Here is a 19,086-nt window from a genome sequence, read left to right as displayed (position 1 = left end):
TGGTTAATGACACGAAAGCCCCGCCAGACGGAGAGAATACAGGCAAACACCCGAGGATAGAAAAAAGCTTGATGGCTTATATGAATGCATATTATGTGCTTGCTGCAGCACTTCTTGCCCTTCTTACTGGTGGAATCCTGAAGAGTTCCTTGGACCTGCTGCTTTGCTTCATGCCTATCGATGGATCTCGGACAGGTCAATTCTTCAAAGCACCAGTTCCATAAATACCAAAAATGGTTAATAATTTTGCTCTTGCTTGTTAACCCGTTGATTTTATTTTTCTATAGTCGAGACGATTTTGCGAATGAGAGATTGCAGGCAATAACAGAGGATCAAGGGCGTTTATACAGGTGCAGGACTATAAAAAACTGCACAGCATGTTGCCCAAAGAGCCTTAGTCCTGCTAATGCGATAAACAAGATGAAGACTAGGCACTTAACTGATAAGCCAGTGGAGAATCTTGAAGCTGAGCCTGAGCCTCGTTTCGGACAAGCTTGATAAGTTGGTTAAGTGGGAATTATAGGTGATGGAAGTCCTTGATACACTAGAACTACAAGCTATTTAGTGCGCGTTGCAGTTTATGATATTGTATTAATTACGTTTTAAGTAGGAATCTGTTGTAGTTTGGCCTTGTTACCTTGTCATCTCATCTGCAAATCCATCTAGTTCACATTTAATTACCGCTCTGGAGATCGAATTTATGGTGCAGTTCCCTCATTGCGTGGAACTCAATGCGTTTCATATGCTGATATGATATATAAGACTGTTCCTTTACAACATGTTATGACACGGTACAATGTAATACCGTACTAAAGTATGCTTTAGTTTGGTCAATTCTAGTAAAAGCATCTTTTGTGTTTGCGGGAGCATAACAAAGGATTAATAATAAGGAACTCGAAATTTTTTCAGAGTTCCATATAACAATGAAATAAAGAAGATGCAGCTCATATAAGAGACATATTGTAACTTTTATTTGTCATTGTAAAATAACTCAACTTATAGATTGTAACTTTAGAGTCATTTTGATGGTTTCTCCTACGTATATCCATAAAAAATCTGACATGGTAACATAAAATCTGGTAATGGCTCTTTAAAAATGCCACATCAGCTTACAAGAACTCATTTTTTTGATATATGGTGACACCATCGGCTTCACCGATTTTAATAAGGTTTGAATCGTGACCCTTTATACAAATGGCTGGTCAATGAAACAAACCCAATCCATTCAAACCAAAAGATGGCCTGGGTTCTCATTCTTACTTGGCTTTCCTTAACAATTTAAGCATGATCTATCATGCATTTTAATTGTGAGTGTTGCTTATTAAGCGATTTTTTTAATTAAGTGTTTGACATTAAAGAAATAGCATTTTCGCAAATGCTTCTCATTAGCTACTGTAACGACCTGACTGGTCGTTTCGAGCAATTGCGTTCGATTTGACAGTTTGAGGTCACGACTAGCTTCACATAGTGTATTATGACTTGTGTGCATCAGCGGTTAGGGTTTTTGAGAAGTTCGGGAAGGATTTTTAGAAGTAACTTTCATTTGGGATGCTTGAAGTTGATAGAATTTACCAATAATTGACTTTCGAGTATTTGACCTCGGATTGGAATTTTGATGGTTCCGATAGGCTCGGGTGGTGATTTTGGACTTATGCACGCATCCGGAATTGGATTTGGAGGTCTGTAGGGTAATTTGAAGCATTTTGGCGAAAATTGAAAAGTTGAAGTTTTGGAAAATGGAGAAGTTTGACCCATAGTTGACTTTAAAGATATCGGGGTCAAAACGCGATTCTGAGAGTCGAAACATCTCCGTTATGTCATTTGGGACTTGTCTGCAAAATTTGGCTTCATTCTGGGTTGGTTTGATAGGTTTCGGCACGAGTTTAAGAAGTTGGAAGATTGGAAAGTTCATAAGTTCGATTCATGGTGTGATTCGTCGTTTCGGCGTTGTTTGATGTGATTTGAGACCTCGAGCGAGTCCAGGTTAGGTTATAGGACTTGTTTGGGTATTTAGACGGGGTCCCAAGGGCCTCGGGTGTGTTCTAGGTGGGCTATGGGTCAATTCCTCCCATATTTGGACTGCTGTTTTCTGCTTTCTGGTGTTCTTCTTCGCGATCGCGAATGTTCGCGTTCGCGAAGTTTTGTTGCTGGCTACCTCGAATTCCTTCTTCGCGTTCGTGTTTAACATCCCGCGTTTGCGAAGGTCTGTCTTTTCCCTCATCGCGTTCGCGTTCCTTCCACGCGTTCGCGTAGTTATTCCTTTTCACTCTTCGCGTTCGCGTACTAATTCACGCGTTCGCGAAGAGCAGTCGTTGGGCCATTAGACTTTTCTTCTTCTTGTTCTCGAACGTGTTGTCGAGTTCGTGAAGCACATCTAGGCAGCCCTCATCTTTCTTCCTTCGCGAACGTGAATATCCTTCTGCGTTCATGATGCTTTAGCATCTGGGCAAAATAAATAGTATTATATTCCGAGGGTTTGTTATTTACACCATTTTTGGAGTTCTAGAGCTTGGTTTTGGGCGATTCTTCGTGGGGTTTTCAAGCAAAACGATGGGGTAAGTGTTCTTCACCGAGAATTGATTATACTCCATGATTTTATCATTATTTTTATCATTTAAATTGTGTTTTGGGTTGAGAAAAATGGGAATTTTTAAGAAAACGTTCAAAATGAAAATTCATGATTTGAGGGACCAAATGGTATCGGAATTTGATAAATTTTGTATGGTTGAACTCGTATCGCAATGACTATTTAGTTTTTGTAAGGTTTGTCAGGTTCCGAGGTGCGGGCCTGTGGGTCGGCCTTTGGACCGATTTTTTAGAATTTGATAAAGATTGAGACTTTATGATCCGGAATAGTTTCTTATGAGTTTTATTTATGCTTTGAAGCTATTTTGGTTAGATTTGAGCCGCCCGGAGGTCTTTTCACCCGAGAAGTTCATTTTAGAGTACCGGCTTGTCTTCTTTGAGGTAAGTATCTTGCCTAACCTTTTGTGGGGAATTTCCCCTTAGGATTTGAGTCTTCTATGCTAATTGTAGTCCGTGTACGCGAGGTGACGAGTGCATGCTCGGACTTATTTGTGAAAAATTTGCCTTTTAGGGTTCTTAAGTCCTTGAATTCTAGGAAGTTGTTCTGATATGATTGAGTTTCCTATTTGCTAGTTTCATGTAACGACCCGGCCGGTTGTTTCATGAGTTACCGCTCCGTTTCCCCCATTTCTGCTTCTTTATGCTTTGTTCATCTGTGTTATATGGTATCGGGTTAGTCGTTCCGAATTCGAAATGGTATTGGAAAGGTTTGAGACACTTAGTCTCTTAAGTTGGCCCTTTAGTTGGAAAAGTCAACCAGAAGTTGACTTGTGAGTAAACGATCTCGGAATTTGGTTTTCTATGATTCGGATAGCTTCGTGAGGTGATTTGGGACTTAGGAGCGTGATCAGAATGTATTTTGGAGGTCCGGGGTAGATTTAGGCTTGAATTGGCGAAATTGGAATTTTGGCATTTTCCGGTTGGTGGCAGAGATTTGATATTGGGGTCGGAATGGAATTTCAGAAATTGGAGTAGGTCCGTTGTGTCATTTGGGACATGTGTGCAAAATTTCAGGTCATTCGGACGGGGTTTGTTAGAATTTTTGATCAAAAGCGGAATTCGGAAGTTTTTGGAATCCTTAGGCTTGAATCCGAGGGTGATTTGGTGTTCCAACGTTGTTTTGAGTGTTCTGGGGGTTGGTACAAGTTTTAATAGTGTTATGTGACTTGTTGGCGTATTTGGTTGAGGTCTCGAGGGCCTCGGGATGGATATGGATGGTTGACGTGGAGTTTAGAGTTTTAGTGCAGCTGCAGAATTTTCTGCTTCTATTGTTTCCTCACCTGCGGATTGGGGACCGCAGGTGCGACGCCGGAGATGCGTTTTAAGGGCCGCAGATGCGACCAAGTGGAAAAGTACTGGAGCCGCAGATATGGAGCTTTGGGCGCACCTGCGATAGCGCAGGTGCGGGTGTTTGAGCACAGGTGCGCGATGGGCGGATAAGTGATTTCCGCAGGTGCGAGTCCGCAGGTGCGATGATTTTTACCGCAGATGCGGTATTTCTGGGGCAGAACATATAAATAATGGACGTCGCGATTTTCAGCTCTTCTTCACCATTTTAAGTCAGTTTTGGAGCTTTTTGGGAGATTTTGAAGAGGGAATTCAAGGGAACTTCGTTGAGGTAAGATTGTTGAACCTAAAACTCGTTTCTATGGTGTTATTTCACGGATTAGGCTTGAAATTTATGGAAATTAGTGGTTAAAATTGAAGAACTAGGGCTTGAAATTGGAGACCTTTGATTAGGGATTTGAGGGGTCGTTTGTGGTAGGATTTTTGTATATTTGATATGTACGAACTCGTGAGAATGTAAGGATTCTGTTGATGTGACTTTTAATTGATTTCGAGACGTGGGCCCGGGGGTCGGGTTTGGTCAATTTCGGGATTTTTGGTGTAAATTGGTTATTTTTGAGTGGGTTTTGTTCCTTTAGCGTATATTGATGAGTATATTCTGGTTTTGGATAGATTTTGAGCATTCGGAGGCCGATACGAGAGGCAAAGGCATCGCGGGCTAGAGTTTGGACAGGATTGAGGTATGTAATGATTGTAAATGTTGTCCTGAGGGTATGAAATCCCGGATTTCACATCGTTGTGCTATTTTGAGGTGACGCACACGCTAGATGACGAGCGTGGGGTCGTGCACCGTTGGGGATTGTGACTTGGTCCTTCCCTTACGACTGTTAAGTCGCGTATTTGATTGAACACTGTTTAATATTACTGTTTTTTGGGCTAAATGCCGTGTCTGGGCCTTGTGCCGATTGTTTGGACCCTTAGGGGCTTTTACTACTGTTTTCCTTACTGTCTTCGGTTTGATATTTACCTCAGTTATGCTATGTTCTTACTATTTTCATAATTCGATTTTATTCACTCCTTTTGATTTCATAAATGATATTTTGAGCCGAGTACTTGTTTACTGTCAGCCCGAGGGGCTTGAGTGAGATCAGACTAAGTGAGTCCGAGGGCTTGTGTTGTGAGGATATCATGGGATCGGGCTGCGCGTCGCAACATGTGGTACTGATTTGTAATATATGAGAGGTCGATGGCCTGATTTATTATGCCACGAGGTGGCTTGTGATTGTTATGAGGCCGAGGGCCTGTTTGATTATGCCACGAGATGGCTTGTTATAGCGCTTGGGCTGTAGGAGCCCTTCCAGGAGTCTGTACACCCCCAGTGAGCGCGGGTGCCCAGTGTGAGATGTGATATTGCCCGAGGGGCTGTTGTTGTTTCATGTTATTGCCCGAGGGGCTGATTATGAGTGATTGTGAGGTAGCCCGAGGGGCTGGTTCTGTTGTTATTTTGCCCGAAGGGCGGTTGTTGATTTATGTTGTTGCCCGAGGGGCTGTTTACGTTTTCATTCTTTTACTCACTGTTTTTCTTCACTCGTTTGAGACTATTGAAAGGAGTTTTGAAAAGGATTTTATTGAACTGAGTCGTTTTTACGAGTTCATTGTTTTTATTGCATTATTTTGGTTTTATACTGTTTTGCTGTAGCATTATGACCTGGCTTGCGTGTTTTCTTACTGCTCAGCTTCCTTTACTTTTATTACTTACTGAATTGGCGTACTCACATTACTCCCTGCACCTTGTGTGCAGATCCAGGAGTCTCGGGTCACGCTAGCGAGCGCTAATTTGTCTTCCAGCAGGCTTTCGGAGTTGACTAGGTAGCTGCTTGGCGTTCGCAGCCCAGTGCTTCTCCTTCCTATCTTTATTCCGCTTGTATTAGCTTTGTTTCAGACTATGTTGTCTTTCATATTTCTAGACAAGTAGTATTTGCTCATGACTGGTGACACCCCGAGGTCGGGCTGTGTTGGTTTCTGCACTATTCTATTCTACCTTATATTTTGGGATTTAGCTTATTAATAACTTTTAAATGACTTATTATAGTTGTTGGATTGGTTTTTGGGGTTTGTGTCGGCTGGCCTAGTTTCACGATAGGCGCTATCACGATCGGGTGCGTTTTAGGGTCGTGACAAGTTGGTATGAGAGCCTAGGTTACATAGGTCTCACGAGTCATGTGCGGGTTTAGTAGAGTCTTGTGGATCGGTACAGAGACGTCTGTATTTATCCTCGAGAGGCTGCAGAACCTTTTAGGAAAACTTCTTATTCTTGAATTCCTGTCATGCGAATCTGTTGATGCTAGCACTAAGTTTCTGTTATTCCATTCTCTCACAGATGGTGAGGACACGCGCTACCGATCAGGATGGACGACCACCAGTACCACCAGCTGGGGCCACTAGAGGCCGAGGACGCGGTCGAGGCCGTGGTAGGGGCAGGGGTGTAGCCCGCACAACAGCTAGGGCAGCACCTGTAGATCCACCAGCAGCCCCAGTTCAGGATCAGGTCCCAGTTGTGGACGCTCCAACAGCATCAGCTCAGGCACCGGCTGTGCCTATTGTCATTCCGGGTCTTCAGGAGACCTTGGCTCAGATCTTGACCGTGTGCACTAGTCTTGCTCAGGAAGTCACAGTTTCTACTACTGCAGCCACTTCTCAGGCCGGGGGAGGCACTCAGACTCCCACCGCCCGCACACCCGAGCAGGTTGTTTAGGGATTGCAGACACCGGAGGCACCACCAGCCCAGCCGGTGGCAGCTGCTTAGGGTTATGTAGCTGCGGTTATGCCAGAGGACGAGCAGCGCAGATTGGAGAGGTTTGGTAGACTTCAGCCTCCGACTTTCAGTGGTACAGAGGGCGAGAATGCCCAGGGTTTCTTAGATAGATGACAGAGGATTCTTTGCACCGCGGGTATTCTGGAGACCAGCGAGGTCGCATTTTCTACTTTTTCGTTTACTGGAGCTGCCTTCACTTGGTGGAAGGCTGATGAGAGGTGTAGGATTATTGGTGCGGCGCCCCTTACCTGGCAGCAGTTCTCCGTTCTCTTTTTGGACAAGTATGTGCCACAGTCCCGCAGGGAGGAGCTGCGCAGGCAGTTTGAGCAGTTGCGACAGGGAGACATGACTGTGACACAGTATGAGATGAGGTTCTCAGAGTTAGCTCGTCATGCTATTTGGTTGGTTTCTACGGATAAAGAGAGGATCAGGAGGTTCGTTGATGGCCTCACCTACCAGCTTCGGATTCTCATGACCAAGGAGAGGGTGTCAGGTGCTACTTTTGAGGAGGTTGTTGATATTGCTCGCGAGATTGAGTCAGTTCGCCGCCAGGAGCGAGAGGAGAGGGAGGCCAAGAGGCCTCGGGGATCTGGTAGTTTTGGGGGTTCTCCTTCGAGGGGTCAATTTCAGCACGGCAGAGGCCGCCCATTCAGGCATGCTCAATCAGCTCGCCCAGGTTATCATGGGGCATTATCGGGCCATGGTTCTCACAGTTCTCAGGAGGGTCATTCCTCACTCAATGCCCTTCCAGCCCAGAGTTCGTCCCGTGCTCCATCAGTTCAGGGCTCTTCTATGCCAGGTGCATCTGCTAGTCATACCGGTGCTAGGAGTTCCCTTCAGTCCCCGTCTCCAGCACCAGGGAGTTGTTATGAGTGTGGAGAGTTGGGGCACATGTGGAGGCAGTGTCCTCGTCGTCTTGGGGGTTCATCTCAGCAGAGGAGTCAGCCATCGACTTCAGCACCAGTTACTTTACCACCCACCCAGCCAGCTAGGGATAGAGGACAGTCATCTAGGGGTCGCCCAAGAGGGGGAGGTCGATCAGGTGGTGGTCAGGCCCATTTCCATGCACTCCCAGCTAGACCTGATGCTATGGCTTCAGATGCGGTGATGATAGGTATTGTCTCAGTCTGCCACAGAGATTCCTCTATGTTATTTGATCCTGGTTCCACTTTTTCATATGTGTCATCATATTTTACCCGTTATTTGGATATGCCCCGTGAGTCTCTTGTTTCATCTGTTCGTGTATCTACTCCGGTGGGCGATATTATTGTTGTGGACCATGTGTATTGGTCATGTGTGGTGACCATTGGGGGTCTGGAGACCCGAGTGGATCTTTTGTTACTCTGTATGGTGGATTTCGATGTGATTTTGGGCATGGATTGGCTATCCTCGTGCCGTGCTATTCTGGACTGTCACTCTAAGACAGTGACGTTACTATACTGTGTGTGCCACGGTTTAAGTGGCGAGGTTCGACTGATTTTATTCCCAGTAGGGTGATATCATTTCCGAAGGCCCAGCGGATGGTTGGGAAAGGTTGTATTTCATACTTAGCGTTTGTGAGGGATGTCAGTGCAGAGACTCCCAACATTTATTCTATTCCAGTTGTGAGGGATTTTCCCGATGTGTTTTCTGCAGACCTGCCTGGCATGCCACCGGACAGGAATATTGATTTTGGTATTGACTTGGTGTCGGGCACTCAGTCCATTTCTATTCCACCGTATCATATGGCACTAGCAGAGTTGAAGGAGTTGAAGGAGCAGCTTCAGGAACTCCTCGATAAGGGGTTCATTCGGCCTAGTGTTTCGCCGTGGGGTGCGCCTGTTCTATTCATGAAAAAGAAGGATGGCACTATGAGGATGTGCATTGATTACAGGCAGTTGAACAAGGTTACAATTAAGAACAAGTATCCCCTGCCTCGCATTGATGATTTGTTCGACCAGCTTCAGGGAGCGAGGGTGTTCTCCAAGATTGATCTCCGTTCAGGGTATCACCAGCTGAAGATCAGGGACTCGAATATTCTTAAGACAGCTTTCAGGACCCGATATGGTCACTATGAGTTCCTAGTGATGTCCTTTGGGCTGACCAATGCCCCAGCAGCGTTCATGTATCTGATGAACAACGCGTTCCGGTCGTACCTCGACTCGTTTGTCATAGTTTTCATTGATGATATCTGGTGTATTCGCGTAGTCAGGAGGAGCACGCGGAGCATTTGAGAGTGGTATTGCAGCGGTTGAGGGAGGAAAAACTTTATGCAAAGTTCTCCAAGTGTGAGTTCTGGCTCAGTTCAGTTTCTTTCTTGGGGCACGTGGTGTCCAGTGAGGGCATTCAGGTTGATCCGAAGAAGATAGAAGCGGTTCAGAGTTGGCCCAGACCGTCCTCAACCACAGAGATTCGCAGTTTTCTTGGATTGGCGGGTTATTACCATCGGTTCGTTCAGGGATTCTTATCTATTGCATCACCCTTGACCAAGTTGACTCAGAAAGGTGCTCCATTCCAGTGGTCGGATGAGTGTGAGGTGAGCTTTCAGAAGCTCAAGACTGCCTTGACCACAACTCCAGTGTTAGTGTTGCCATCAGCTTCAGGTTCATACACAGTGTATAGTGATACTTCGAGAGTGGGTATTGGGTGTGTGTTGATGCAGGAGGGTAGAGTTATTGCTTATGCTTCTCGTCAGTTGAATCCCATAAGAGACTACCCTGTTCATGATTTAGAGTTGGCTGCCATTGTTCACGCGTTGAAGTTCTGGAGGCATTACTTGTATGGTGTATCTTGCGAGGTGTTTACTGATCATCGTAGCCTCAAGCACTTGTTCAAGCAGAAGGATCTCAATTTGAGGCAGCGGAGATAGTTGGACCTGCTAAAGGACTATGATATTACTATCTTGTACCATCCGGGGAAGACCAATGTAGTGGATGATGCTTTGAGTAGGAAGGCGGTGAGTATGGACAGTCTTGCATTTATTCCTGTTGGGGAGAGACCTCTCGCAGTTGATGTTCAGGCCTTGGCCAACCGGTTGGTGAGGTTGGATATTTCGGAGCCCAGACGGGTCTTAGCTAGTGTGATTTCTCGGTCTTCCTTGATTGATCGCATCAGAGAGCGCCAATATGATAATCCTTACTTGCTTGTCCTTAAGGATAGGGTTCAGCACGACGATGCCAGAGATGTGACCATTGGTGATGATGGAGTGTTGAGGATGCATGGCCGGATTTGTGTGCCCAGTGTGGATGGGCTTCGGGAGTTGATTCTGGAAGAGGCCCATAGCTCGCGGTATTCTATTCATCCGGGTGCCGCGAAGATGTATCAGGATCTAAGACAACATTATTGGTGGAGGAGGATGAAGAAAGATATTGTGGGATTTGTAGCTCGATGTCTCAATTGTCAGCAGGTGAAATATGAGCATCAGAGACCGGTGGCTTGCTTCAGCAGTAGATGTTCCAGAGTGGAAGTGGGAGCGGATCACCATGGACTTCGTTGTTGGGCTCCCACGGACTTTGAAGAAGTTCGATGCTATTTGGGTGATTATGGATAGGCTGACCAAGTCCGCACACTTCATTCCTATTTGTACTACCTATTCTTTAGAGCGACTGGTAGAGATCTATATCCGAGATATTGTTCGCTTGCATGGTGTCCCAGTTTCATCATTTTAGATAGAGGCACTCAGTTTTCTTCACAGTTTTGGAGGGCCATGCAGAGAGAGTTGGGTACTCGAGTCGAGTTGAGCACAGATTTTCACCCTCAGACGGACGGGCAGTCCGAGCGCACTATTCAGATATTGGAGGACATGTTGCGCGCTTGTGTGCTTGACTTCGGTGGTTCATGGGACCAGTTTCTACCGCTCGCGGAGTTTGCTTATAACAACAACTACCAGTCGAGTATTCAGATGGCTCCATATGAGGCTCTATATGGGAGGCGGTGTAGATCTCCAGTTGGATGGTTCGAGCCGGGTGAGGCCAGGCTTTTGGGTATGGACTTAGTGTAGGATGCTTTGGACAAGGTGAAGGTGATTCAGGAGAGGCTTTGTACAGCGCAGTCGCACATTTAGTTGATGTCGATAAGAAGTGAACGGACTAGTACAATTGGTGAATAAACACGAGCTCAGGATGGGATATTGATGTCGTAGTGATTGTACCTGTGCAGCGATGTTTGAAAATGTCGGCGTGTAATTTACATAGGTGGGTTATCTCCTGTGAGCAGGTTAGCAGTCGCGTGGTGTTGGCGTAGCTTAGGCAAAGAATTCTATCGGCGATACGGTAAGAGACCGGATAGGTCAATGAGGTCAGTGATTCAGAGTGTTCATGAAAGGTCAAACAGAAGGATTTGAAGGAATTTGGCGAGTTGATGGTGCAAGATCATGTCAATGATGTAGAAAGAATCTTGATGGGTTCCGGAGTTGTGTAATGGTGGCTTCAAGCTAAGTGGGAGAGTCCCACCGCCTACGATTGGGTTACATAGTTATCTTCTTGTGAGGTTTCGGGTTATCGGCGTATTGGTAAGTTATTTCGGTTAAGGGAAAAGAACATAAGTGGTAATTTGAGCAAAGGAATTGATAAAGGTGTACTATAGTTGGCCTTATTGACTCATGATTGGGCTTTGGGGAGCGATTCAGTCGGGTGCTTCATTGAGATAGGTGTTCATGTGCCAGCGGAGCCTCGGAGTTNTACACAGTGTATAGTGATACTTCGAGAGTGGGTATTGGGTGTGTGTTGATGCAGGAGGGTAGAGTTATTGCTTATGCTTCTCGTCAGTTGAATCCCCATAAGAAGAACTACCCTGTTCATGATTTAGAGTTGGCTGCCATTGTTCACGCGTTGAAGTTCTGGAGGCATTACTTGTATGGTGTATCTTGCGAGGTGTTTACTGATCATCGTAGCCTCAAGCACTTGTTCAAGCAGAAGGATCTCAATTTGAGGCAGCGGAGATAGTTGGACCTGCTAAAGGACTATGATATTACTATCTTGTACCATCCGGGGAAGACCAATGTAGTGGATGATGCTTTGAGTAGGAAGGCGGTGAGTATGGACAGTCTTGCATTTATTCCTGTTGGGGAGAGACCTCTCGCAGTTGATGTTCAGGCCTTGGCCAACCGGTTGGTGAGGTTGGATATTTCGGAGCCCAGACGGGTCTTAGCTAGTGTGATTTCTCGGTCTTCCTTGATTGATCGCATCAGAGAGCGCCAATATGATAATCCTTACTTGCTTGTCCTTAAGGATAGGGTTCAGCACGACGATGCCAGAGATGTGACCATTGGTGATGATGGAGTGTTGAGGATGCATGGCCGGATTTGTGTGCCCAGTGTGGATGGGCTTCGGGAGTTGATTCTGGAAGAGGCCCATAGCTCGCGGTATTCTATTCATCCGGGTGCCGCGAAGATGTATCAGGATCTAAGACAACATTATTGGTGGAGGAGGATGAAGAAAGATATTGTGGGATTTGTAGCTCGATGTCTCAATTGTCAGCAGGTGAAATATGAGCATCAGAGACCGGTGGCTTGCTTCAGCAGTAGATGTTCCAGAGTGGAAGTGGGAGCGGATCACCATGGACTTCGTTGTTGGGCTCCCACGGACTTTGAAGAAGTTCGATGCTATTTGGGTGATTATGGATAGGCTGACCAAGTCCGCACACTTCATTCCTATTTGTACTACCTATTCTTTAGAGCGACNAGAATTCTCATTTCGGAAGCTTTAAGTTGAAAGAATTGACTAAGATTGGATTTTTTAGTAAACTATCTCAGAATTGGGATTAGAAGGTTCCGTCAGGTTCGTATGATGATTTTGGACTTGGGCGTATATCCGGATCGGGTTTTGGACGATCTGTGAGAGTTTCGGCGCCTATTGTTGAAGTTAGCATTTGGAAGAATTTCATAAGTTTGGGTTGAAGTGCATTTCAGTGTTATCGATGTCTGTTTGGGATTTCGAGTCTGGGAATAGCTCCGTATGGTGATTTTGGTATTGGGAGCGCGATCGGAAGTGGATTTGGAGGTCCGTAGGTCATTTTGGTCATTTGGCGAAAGTTAGAAATTTGAAGGTTTTTGAGAAGTTTGACCGGAGGTGGACTTTTTGATATCGGGGTCGGATTCCGATTCCGGAAGTTGGAGTAGGTCCATAATGTCTTATATGAATTGTGTACAAAATTTGAGGTCAATCGAACGTGATTTGATAGGTTTCGGCATCGAATGTAGAAGTTTGAAGTTCTAAAGTTCATCAAGTTTGAAATGGGGTGTGATTCGTGGTTTTACCGTTGTTTGATGTGATTTGAGGCCTCGAGCAGGTCCACGTTATGTTTTGGGACTGGTTGGTACAATTGGTTGGGGGACGGGGGGCCTCGAGTGGATTCCGGGTGGTTAACGGATCAAATTTGGAATTTGAAGAAGAATTGAAGCAGCTGGTATCTGGTGTAACCGCACCTGCGAGGTTTTGGCCGCAGGTGCGGAGCCGCAGAAGCGGAACAGGGCCGCCCAGGTGAAGGACCGCAGGTGCAGGGCCTTGATCACATCTGCGTAAGTGCAGAAGTGAGAAGGATGACCGCAGAAGCGGTAATGGGCGCAGGTGCAAAGGAGCATCCGCAGAAGCGGACTCGCAGAAGCGGCGAGGAGTCCGCATGTGCGGAAGTCGCTGGGCAGAATGCATTAAATAGCGGGGCTAGGCCATTTTGCTCATTTTTCTCTCCATTCTTGGGCTATTTTGGAGCTTCTTGGGAGGGGCTTCCACCTAGCAACTCGGAGGTAAGTTAATCCCACCTATTATGAGTTAAATACATTGATTATGTGTAGATTTTAACATGGAAATTAGTGGGAATTGGTGTTTTGAGGAAAAACCTAGAAAATTGGTATTCTTGGATTTCGGCCACGATTTTGGACGTGAAATTGAGAGTAAATTATATATTTGAGTTTGTGAGGTTGTGGGTAAAATTTATCTTCGAAAAATTTCGGAATCCGGGCACGTGGGCCCGAGGGCAATTTTGTCAACTTTTCGATCGGGGTTAGAAATTGCTATAAATTGGATTATTATGAGTAACTGAGCATATACTAATGGGTTTGCATAATTATATGCTAGTTTTGGAGTGTATCGATTTGAGTCTTCGGAAGGGCGTGGAATGCCGGTTATGGAACTTCGGAGCGAGGTGAGTCTCCTTTCTAACCTTGTAAGAGGGAATTGTCCCCATTGGTATGCTGACAGGAAGGTTCGTGATATGTCCTATATGGTTGGGGAGAAGGATCTACTGAAGGTTTCACCCATGAAGGGTGTTATGAGATTTAGGAAGAAGGATAAATTGAGTCCTCGGTTCATTGGGCCTTTTGAGGTGCTTCGGAGGATTGGGGAGGTGGCTTATGAGCTTGCTTTGCCACCCAGCTTGCCGAGTGTGCATCCAGTATTTCATGTTTCTATGCTCCGAAAGTATATTGGAGATCCGTCTCATGTTCTGGATTTCAGCACGGTTCAGTTAGAGGGTGATTTGACCTATGATGTGGAGCCAACAACTATTTTGGAGCGTCAGGTTCGAAAGTTGAGATCAAAGGATATAGCTTCAGTGAAAGTGCAGTGGAGAGGTCAGCCCATGGAGGAGGCTACCTGGGAGACCGAGCGGGAGATGCGGAGCAGATATCATCACCTATTTGAGGCTTCAGGTATGTTTCTTGACTCGTTCGAGGATGAACGTTTGTTTAAGAGGGGAAGGATGTAACGACCCGGCCGATCGTTTCATGAGTTACCTCTCCGTTTCCCCCATTTCTGCTTCTTTATGTTTTTTTCATCTGTGTTATTTGGTATTGCGTTAGTGGTCCGAATTCGTAATGGTTATGGAAAGGTTTGAGACACGTAGTCTCTTATGTTGGCCTTTTAGTTGGAAAAGTCGACCGGAAGTTGACTTGTGGGTAAACGATCTCGGAATTTGGTTTTCTATGATTCAGATAGCTTCGTGAGGTGATTTAGGACTTAGGAGTGTTATCGGAATGTGTTTTGGAGGTCCGGGGTAGATTTAGGCTTGAATTGGCGAAATTGGAATTTTGGCGTTTTCCGGTTGGTAGCGGAGATTTTGATATAGGGGTCGGATTGGAATTCCGAAAATTAGAGTAGGTCCGTTGTGTCATTTTGGACGCGTGTGCAAAATTTCAGGTCATTCGGACGAGGTTTGATAGACTTTTTGATCAAGAGCGGAATTTGGAAGTTTTTGGAATCCTTAGGCTTGAATCCGAGGGTGATTTGGTGTTCCGATGTTGTTTTGAGTGTTCCGGGGGTTGGTACAAGTTTGAATAGTGTTATGTGACTTGTTGGCGTGTTTGGTTGAGGTCTCGAGGGCCTCGAGATGGATTTGGATGGTTGACGGGGAGTTTGGAGTTTTGGTGTAGCTGTAGAATTTTCTGCTTCTGTTGTTTTTGCACCTGCGGATTGGGGACCGTAGGTGCGACGCCGCAGATGCATTTTAAGGGCCGCAGATGTGGCCAAGTGGAAAAGTACTGGAGCCGTAGATGCGGAGCTTTGGGCGCACCTGCGATAGCGCAGGTTCGGGTGTTTGAGCGCAGGTGCGAGATGGGCGGATAAGTGATTTCGTCAGGTGCGATGATTTGGACCGCAGATGCGGTATTTCTGGGGCAGAACATATAAATAATGGACTTCGCGATTTTCAGCTCTTCTTCACCATTTTTAAGTCGGTTTTGGAGCTTTTGGGAGATTTTGAAGAGGGAATTCAAGGGAACTTCGTTGAGGTAAGATTGTTGAACCTAAAACTCGTTTCTATGGTGTTATTTCACGGATTAGGCTTGAAATTTATGGAAATTAGTGGTTAAAATTGATGAACTAGGGCTTGAAATTTGAGACCTTTGATTAAGGATTTTAGGGGTCATTTGTGGTGGTATTTTTGTATATTTGATATGTACGAACTCGTGAGAAGGTACGGATTCTGTTGATTTGACTTTTAATGGATTTCAAGACATGGGCCCGGGGGTCGGGTTTGGTCAATTTCACGATTTTTGGGGTAAATTGGTTATTTTCGAGTGGGTTTTGTTCCTTTAGCGTATATTGATGAGTATATTCTGGTTTTGGATAGATTTGGAGCATTCGGAGGCCGATACGAGAGGCAAAGGTATCGCGGGCTAGAGTTTGGACCGAATTGAGGTAAGTTATGATTGTAAATGTTGTCCTGAGGGTATGAAACCCCGGATTTCACATCGTTGTGCTATTTTGAGGTGACGCACACGATAGATGACGAGCGTGGGGTCATGCACCGTGGGGATTGTGACTTGGTCCGTCCCGTACGACTGTTAAGTCGCGTATTTGATTGAACACTGTTTAATATTACTGTGTTTGGGGCTAAATGGCATGTCTGGGCCTTGTGCCGATTGTTTGGACCTTTAGGGGCTTTTACTACTATTTTCCTCACTGTTTTCGGTTTGATATTTACACTCAGTTATGCTATGTTCTTACTGTTTTCATAACTCGGTTTTATTCACTCCTTTTTGATTTCATAAATGATATTTGAGCCGAGTACTTGTTTACTGTAAGCCCGAGGGGCTTGAGTGAGATCAGACTAAGTGAGTCCGAGGGCCTGTGTTGTGAGGATATCATGGGATCGAGCTGCGCGCTGCAGCATGTGGTACTGATGTGTAATATATGAGAGGCCGAGGGCCTGATTTATTATGCCACGAGGTGGCTTGTGATTGTTATGAGGCCGAGGGCCTGTTTGATTATGCCATGAGATGGCTTGTTATAGCGCTTGGGTTGTAGGAGCCCCTCCAGGAGTCTGTATACCCCCAGTGAGCGCGGCTACCCGGTGTGAGATGTGATATCGCCCGAGGGGCTGTTGTTGTTTCATGTTATTGCCCGAGGGGCTGATTACGAGTGATTGTGAGGTAGCCCGAGGGGCTGGTTCTGTTGATATTTTGCCCGAAGGGCGGTTGTTGATTTATGTTGTTGCCTGAGGGGCTGTTTACATTTTTATTCTTTTACTCACTGTTTTTCGTCACTCGTTTGAGACTATTGAAAGGAGTTTTGAAAAGGTTTTTATTGAACTAAGTCGTTTTTATGAGTTCATTATTTTTACTGCATTGTTTTGGTTTTATATTGTTTTGCTGTAGCATTATGACGTGGCTTGCGTGTTTTCTTACTGCTCAGCTTCCTTTACTTTTGTTACTTACTGAGTTGGCGTACTCACATTACTCCCTGCACCCTGTGTGCAGATGCAGGAGTCTCGGGTCACGCTAGCGAGTGCTGATTTGTCTTCCAGCAGGCTTTCGGAGTTGACTAGGCAGCTGCTTGGCGTTCGCAGCCCAGTGCTTCTCCTTCCTATCTTTATTCTGCTTGTATTAGCTTTGTTTCAGACTATGTTGTCTTTTCATATTCCAAGACAAGTTGTAGTTTCTCATGACTGGTGACACCCCGATGTTGGGCTGTGTTGGGTTTCCGCACTGTTCTATTCTACCTTACATTTTGGGATTTTAGCTTATTAATGACTTTTAAATGACTTATTATAATTGTGGATTGGTTTTGGGGTTTGTGTCGGCTGGCTTAGTTTCACTATAGGCGCCATCACGACCGGTTCGTTTTAGGGTCGTGACATTTCACCTCTATATGCTCTATACGATGTTATTAGCACTTCTTTGCCTCTTACTTGTTATTTGGTCCTTATTTGCCTTAATTGAAGTGATTGCCTTCCTTATTGTTTTTGTTACTCCTTAATTGTAAGTTCCTCTATGACTTTGTGAATATATGCTAGATGTCCACATTGTTGTGGTTGCCTGTGTAGTTATCACGTGCCTTACATGTCTTGTTGTTTTTGTAAAGGTTGTTGTATTCCTTTGATTTTTACGTGATTCTCTTCTTGTCGTGTACTCATACTCTTGGTGGTAGAAATTCTTGTAATTGAGTTGTTGATTTGTTGTTGTTGATTTAAATTATGTATGGTGGGATCGGGTTGCACGCTGCAACAGGATGAATAAGGGTGGTATATTGAGGAGGAATAAGGGTGAACTAATATTGTACGGTGGGATCGGGTTGCACGCCGTAATAGGAGGAATAAGGGTGATATATTGAGGAGGAATAAGGATGAACTGACATTATAGGGTGGGATCGGGTTGCGTGCCGCAACATATTATGTTTATTATTATGATATTGATATTGTACGGTGGGATCGGCTTGCACGCCGCAACAGGAGGAATAAGGGTGATATATTGAGGAGGAATAAGGGTGAATTGATATTGTATGGTGGGATCGGGTTGCGCGCCGCAACATATTTTGTATTTTGGTATCCCCTGTTTCACTGCATTTATTTTAGTTCCTTCGTGCAAGACTTTGATTATTTGTATTTCTGGTTTCCACTGAGCTTTGAGGGTCGAGTTATGGTCATTGACTTATTGACTTGCCGTTATTTCCTGAGTGCTTTTCCAAATACTATTATTCCGGTGAATTAATTTACAAAGTAAAATTTACTACGTTGAGTCATTTCCTCCTGCCCTACTGAGTGGTTAGTAATATAATGATTTAAAATGAAGGAATTAATATCATGTTACCTTGTATGACTTTTATATTAGAACTCGCCGTACACATTCAGTATTACAAATCCTAATAATTTTAATATTTTATTTCAATTAGTTTCTCAACTAAATTTCCTTAACCCGTCTGAGGTTGTATTTTACTTAAAAATGAATTTTTAATAGTTTTAATTTACTAAATCCTACATTAAAGGCAATAGCTTATTCGATGTTGTATTTTTCTTTATTATTATTATTTAAAAAGGGTATTTTTTCACTCAAATGATTTCTAAAAGTAGCTTCATCTTTTCTCGCTGATTTTCTATTGGGTCTAGAAGCTGTAAAACTACCTTATGTACATAAATGGAGCTTCTTGAATATTTTTAATGTGCATTTGTTACGCATATTATGTACTGCGTAGCACGTGGATTCTGTCGTGCAAAGTGAGGTGAAAATATGTGGGCACTAGGTGCCATGTGTGTTAAAGGTTTGGAAGTTGTGAATTTCGATATGAGGATACGAGTATCGGGATGGTTGGAATTTGTGTATTAGAAATGATGTGATTGGTTAAGTTAATATCGCTTTCCCTTCCTTATTTGATCACTTTTTTTACTTGTCAGTTTCCCAAATGTGTTGGTGTGTAATTACTGGTTATTTTCGTTATCATCCCCTTTATCGTCTCTATTGTTGTTATTTGATTTCTCCCTACTATTGGCATTACTTTGTTATCTTTATCCTGTTAGTTTATTATCATATCGTGTTCAATTTAGTAGACCTGTAGGTGTCTTGACTGTCCCTCGTCACTACCCCATCGAGGTTAGTCTTGATACTTACTGGGCACCGCTGTGGTGTGCTCATACTACACTTCTGTACATTTTTTGTACAAATCCAGGTATTGATCATTAGTAGATGTTTGGATCGTTGCTGGGGAGACTCA

The 19,086-nt window shown here is 44.6% G+C and overlaps 1 protein-coding gene across 1 annotated transcript in view; it reads left to right on the top strand.

Annotated features, from left to right (window-relative positions):
* LOC109241329 (succinate dehydrogenase [ubiquinone] iron-sulfur subunit 3, mitochondrial) overlaps positions 1 to 717 on the top strand; it is a 6,224-nt gene extending 5,507 nt beyond the window's left edge. Inside the window, exons 4-5 of the mRNA XM_019408058.1 lie at positions 43 to 195; positions 288 to 717. Of these exons, the coding sequence (XP_019263603.1) occupies positions 43 to 195; positions 288 to 498 (364 nt within the window). The 3' untranslated portion in view covers positions 499 to 717. The remainder of the gene's footprint in view (positions 1 to 42; positions 196 to 287) is intronic.
* Positions 718 to 19,086: the final 18,369 nt, after the last annotated feature.

The sequence above is a fragment of the Nicotiana attenuata genome, unplaced genomic scaffold, assembly GCF_001879085.1.
Source record: "Nicotiana attenuata strain UT unplaced genomic scaffold, NIATTr2, whole genome shotgun sequence".
Classification (NCBI taxonomy): Eukaryota; Viridiplantae; Streptophyta; class Magnoliopsida; order Solanales; family Solanaceae; genus Nicotiana; species Nicotiana attenuata.
Note: the sequence above shows the minus strand (reverse complement) of the source record. Positions and strands in the feature narration are given on the sequence as shown.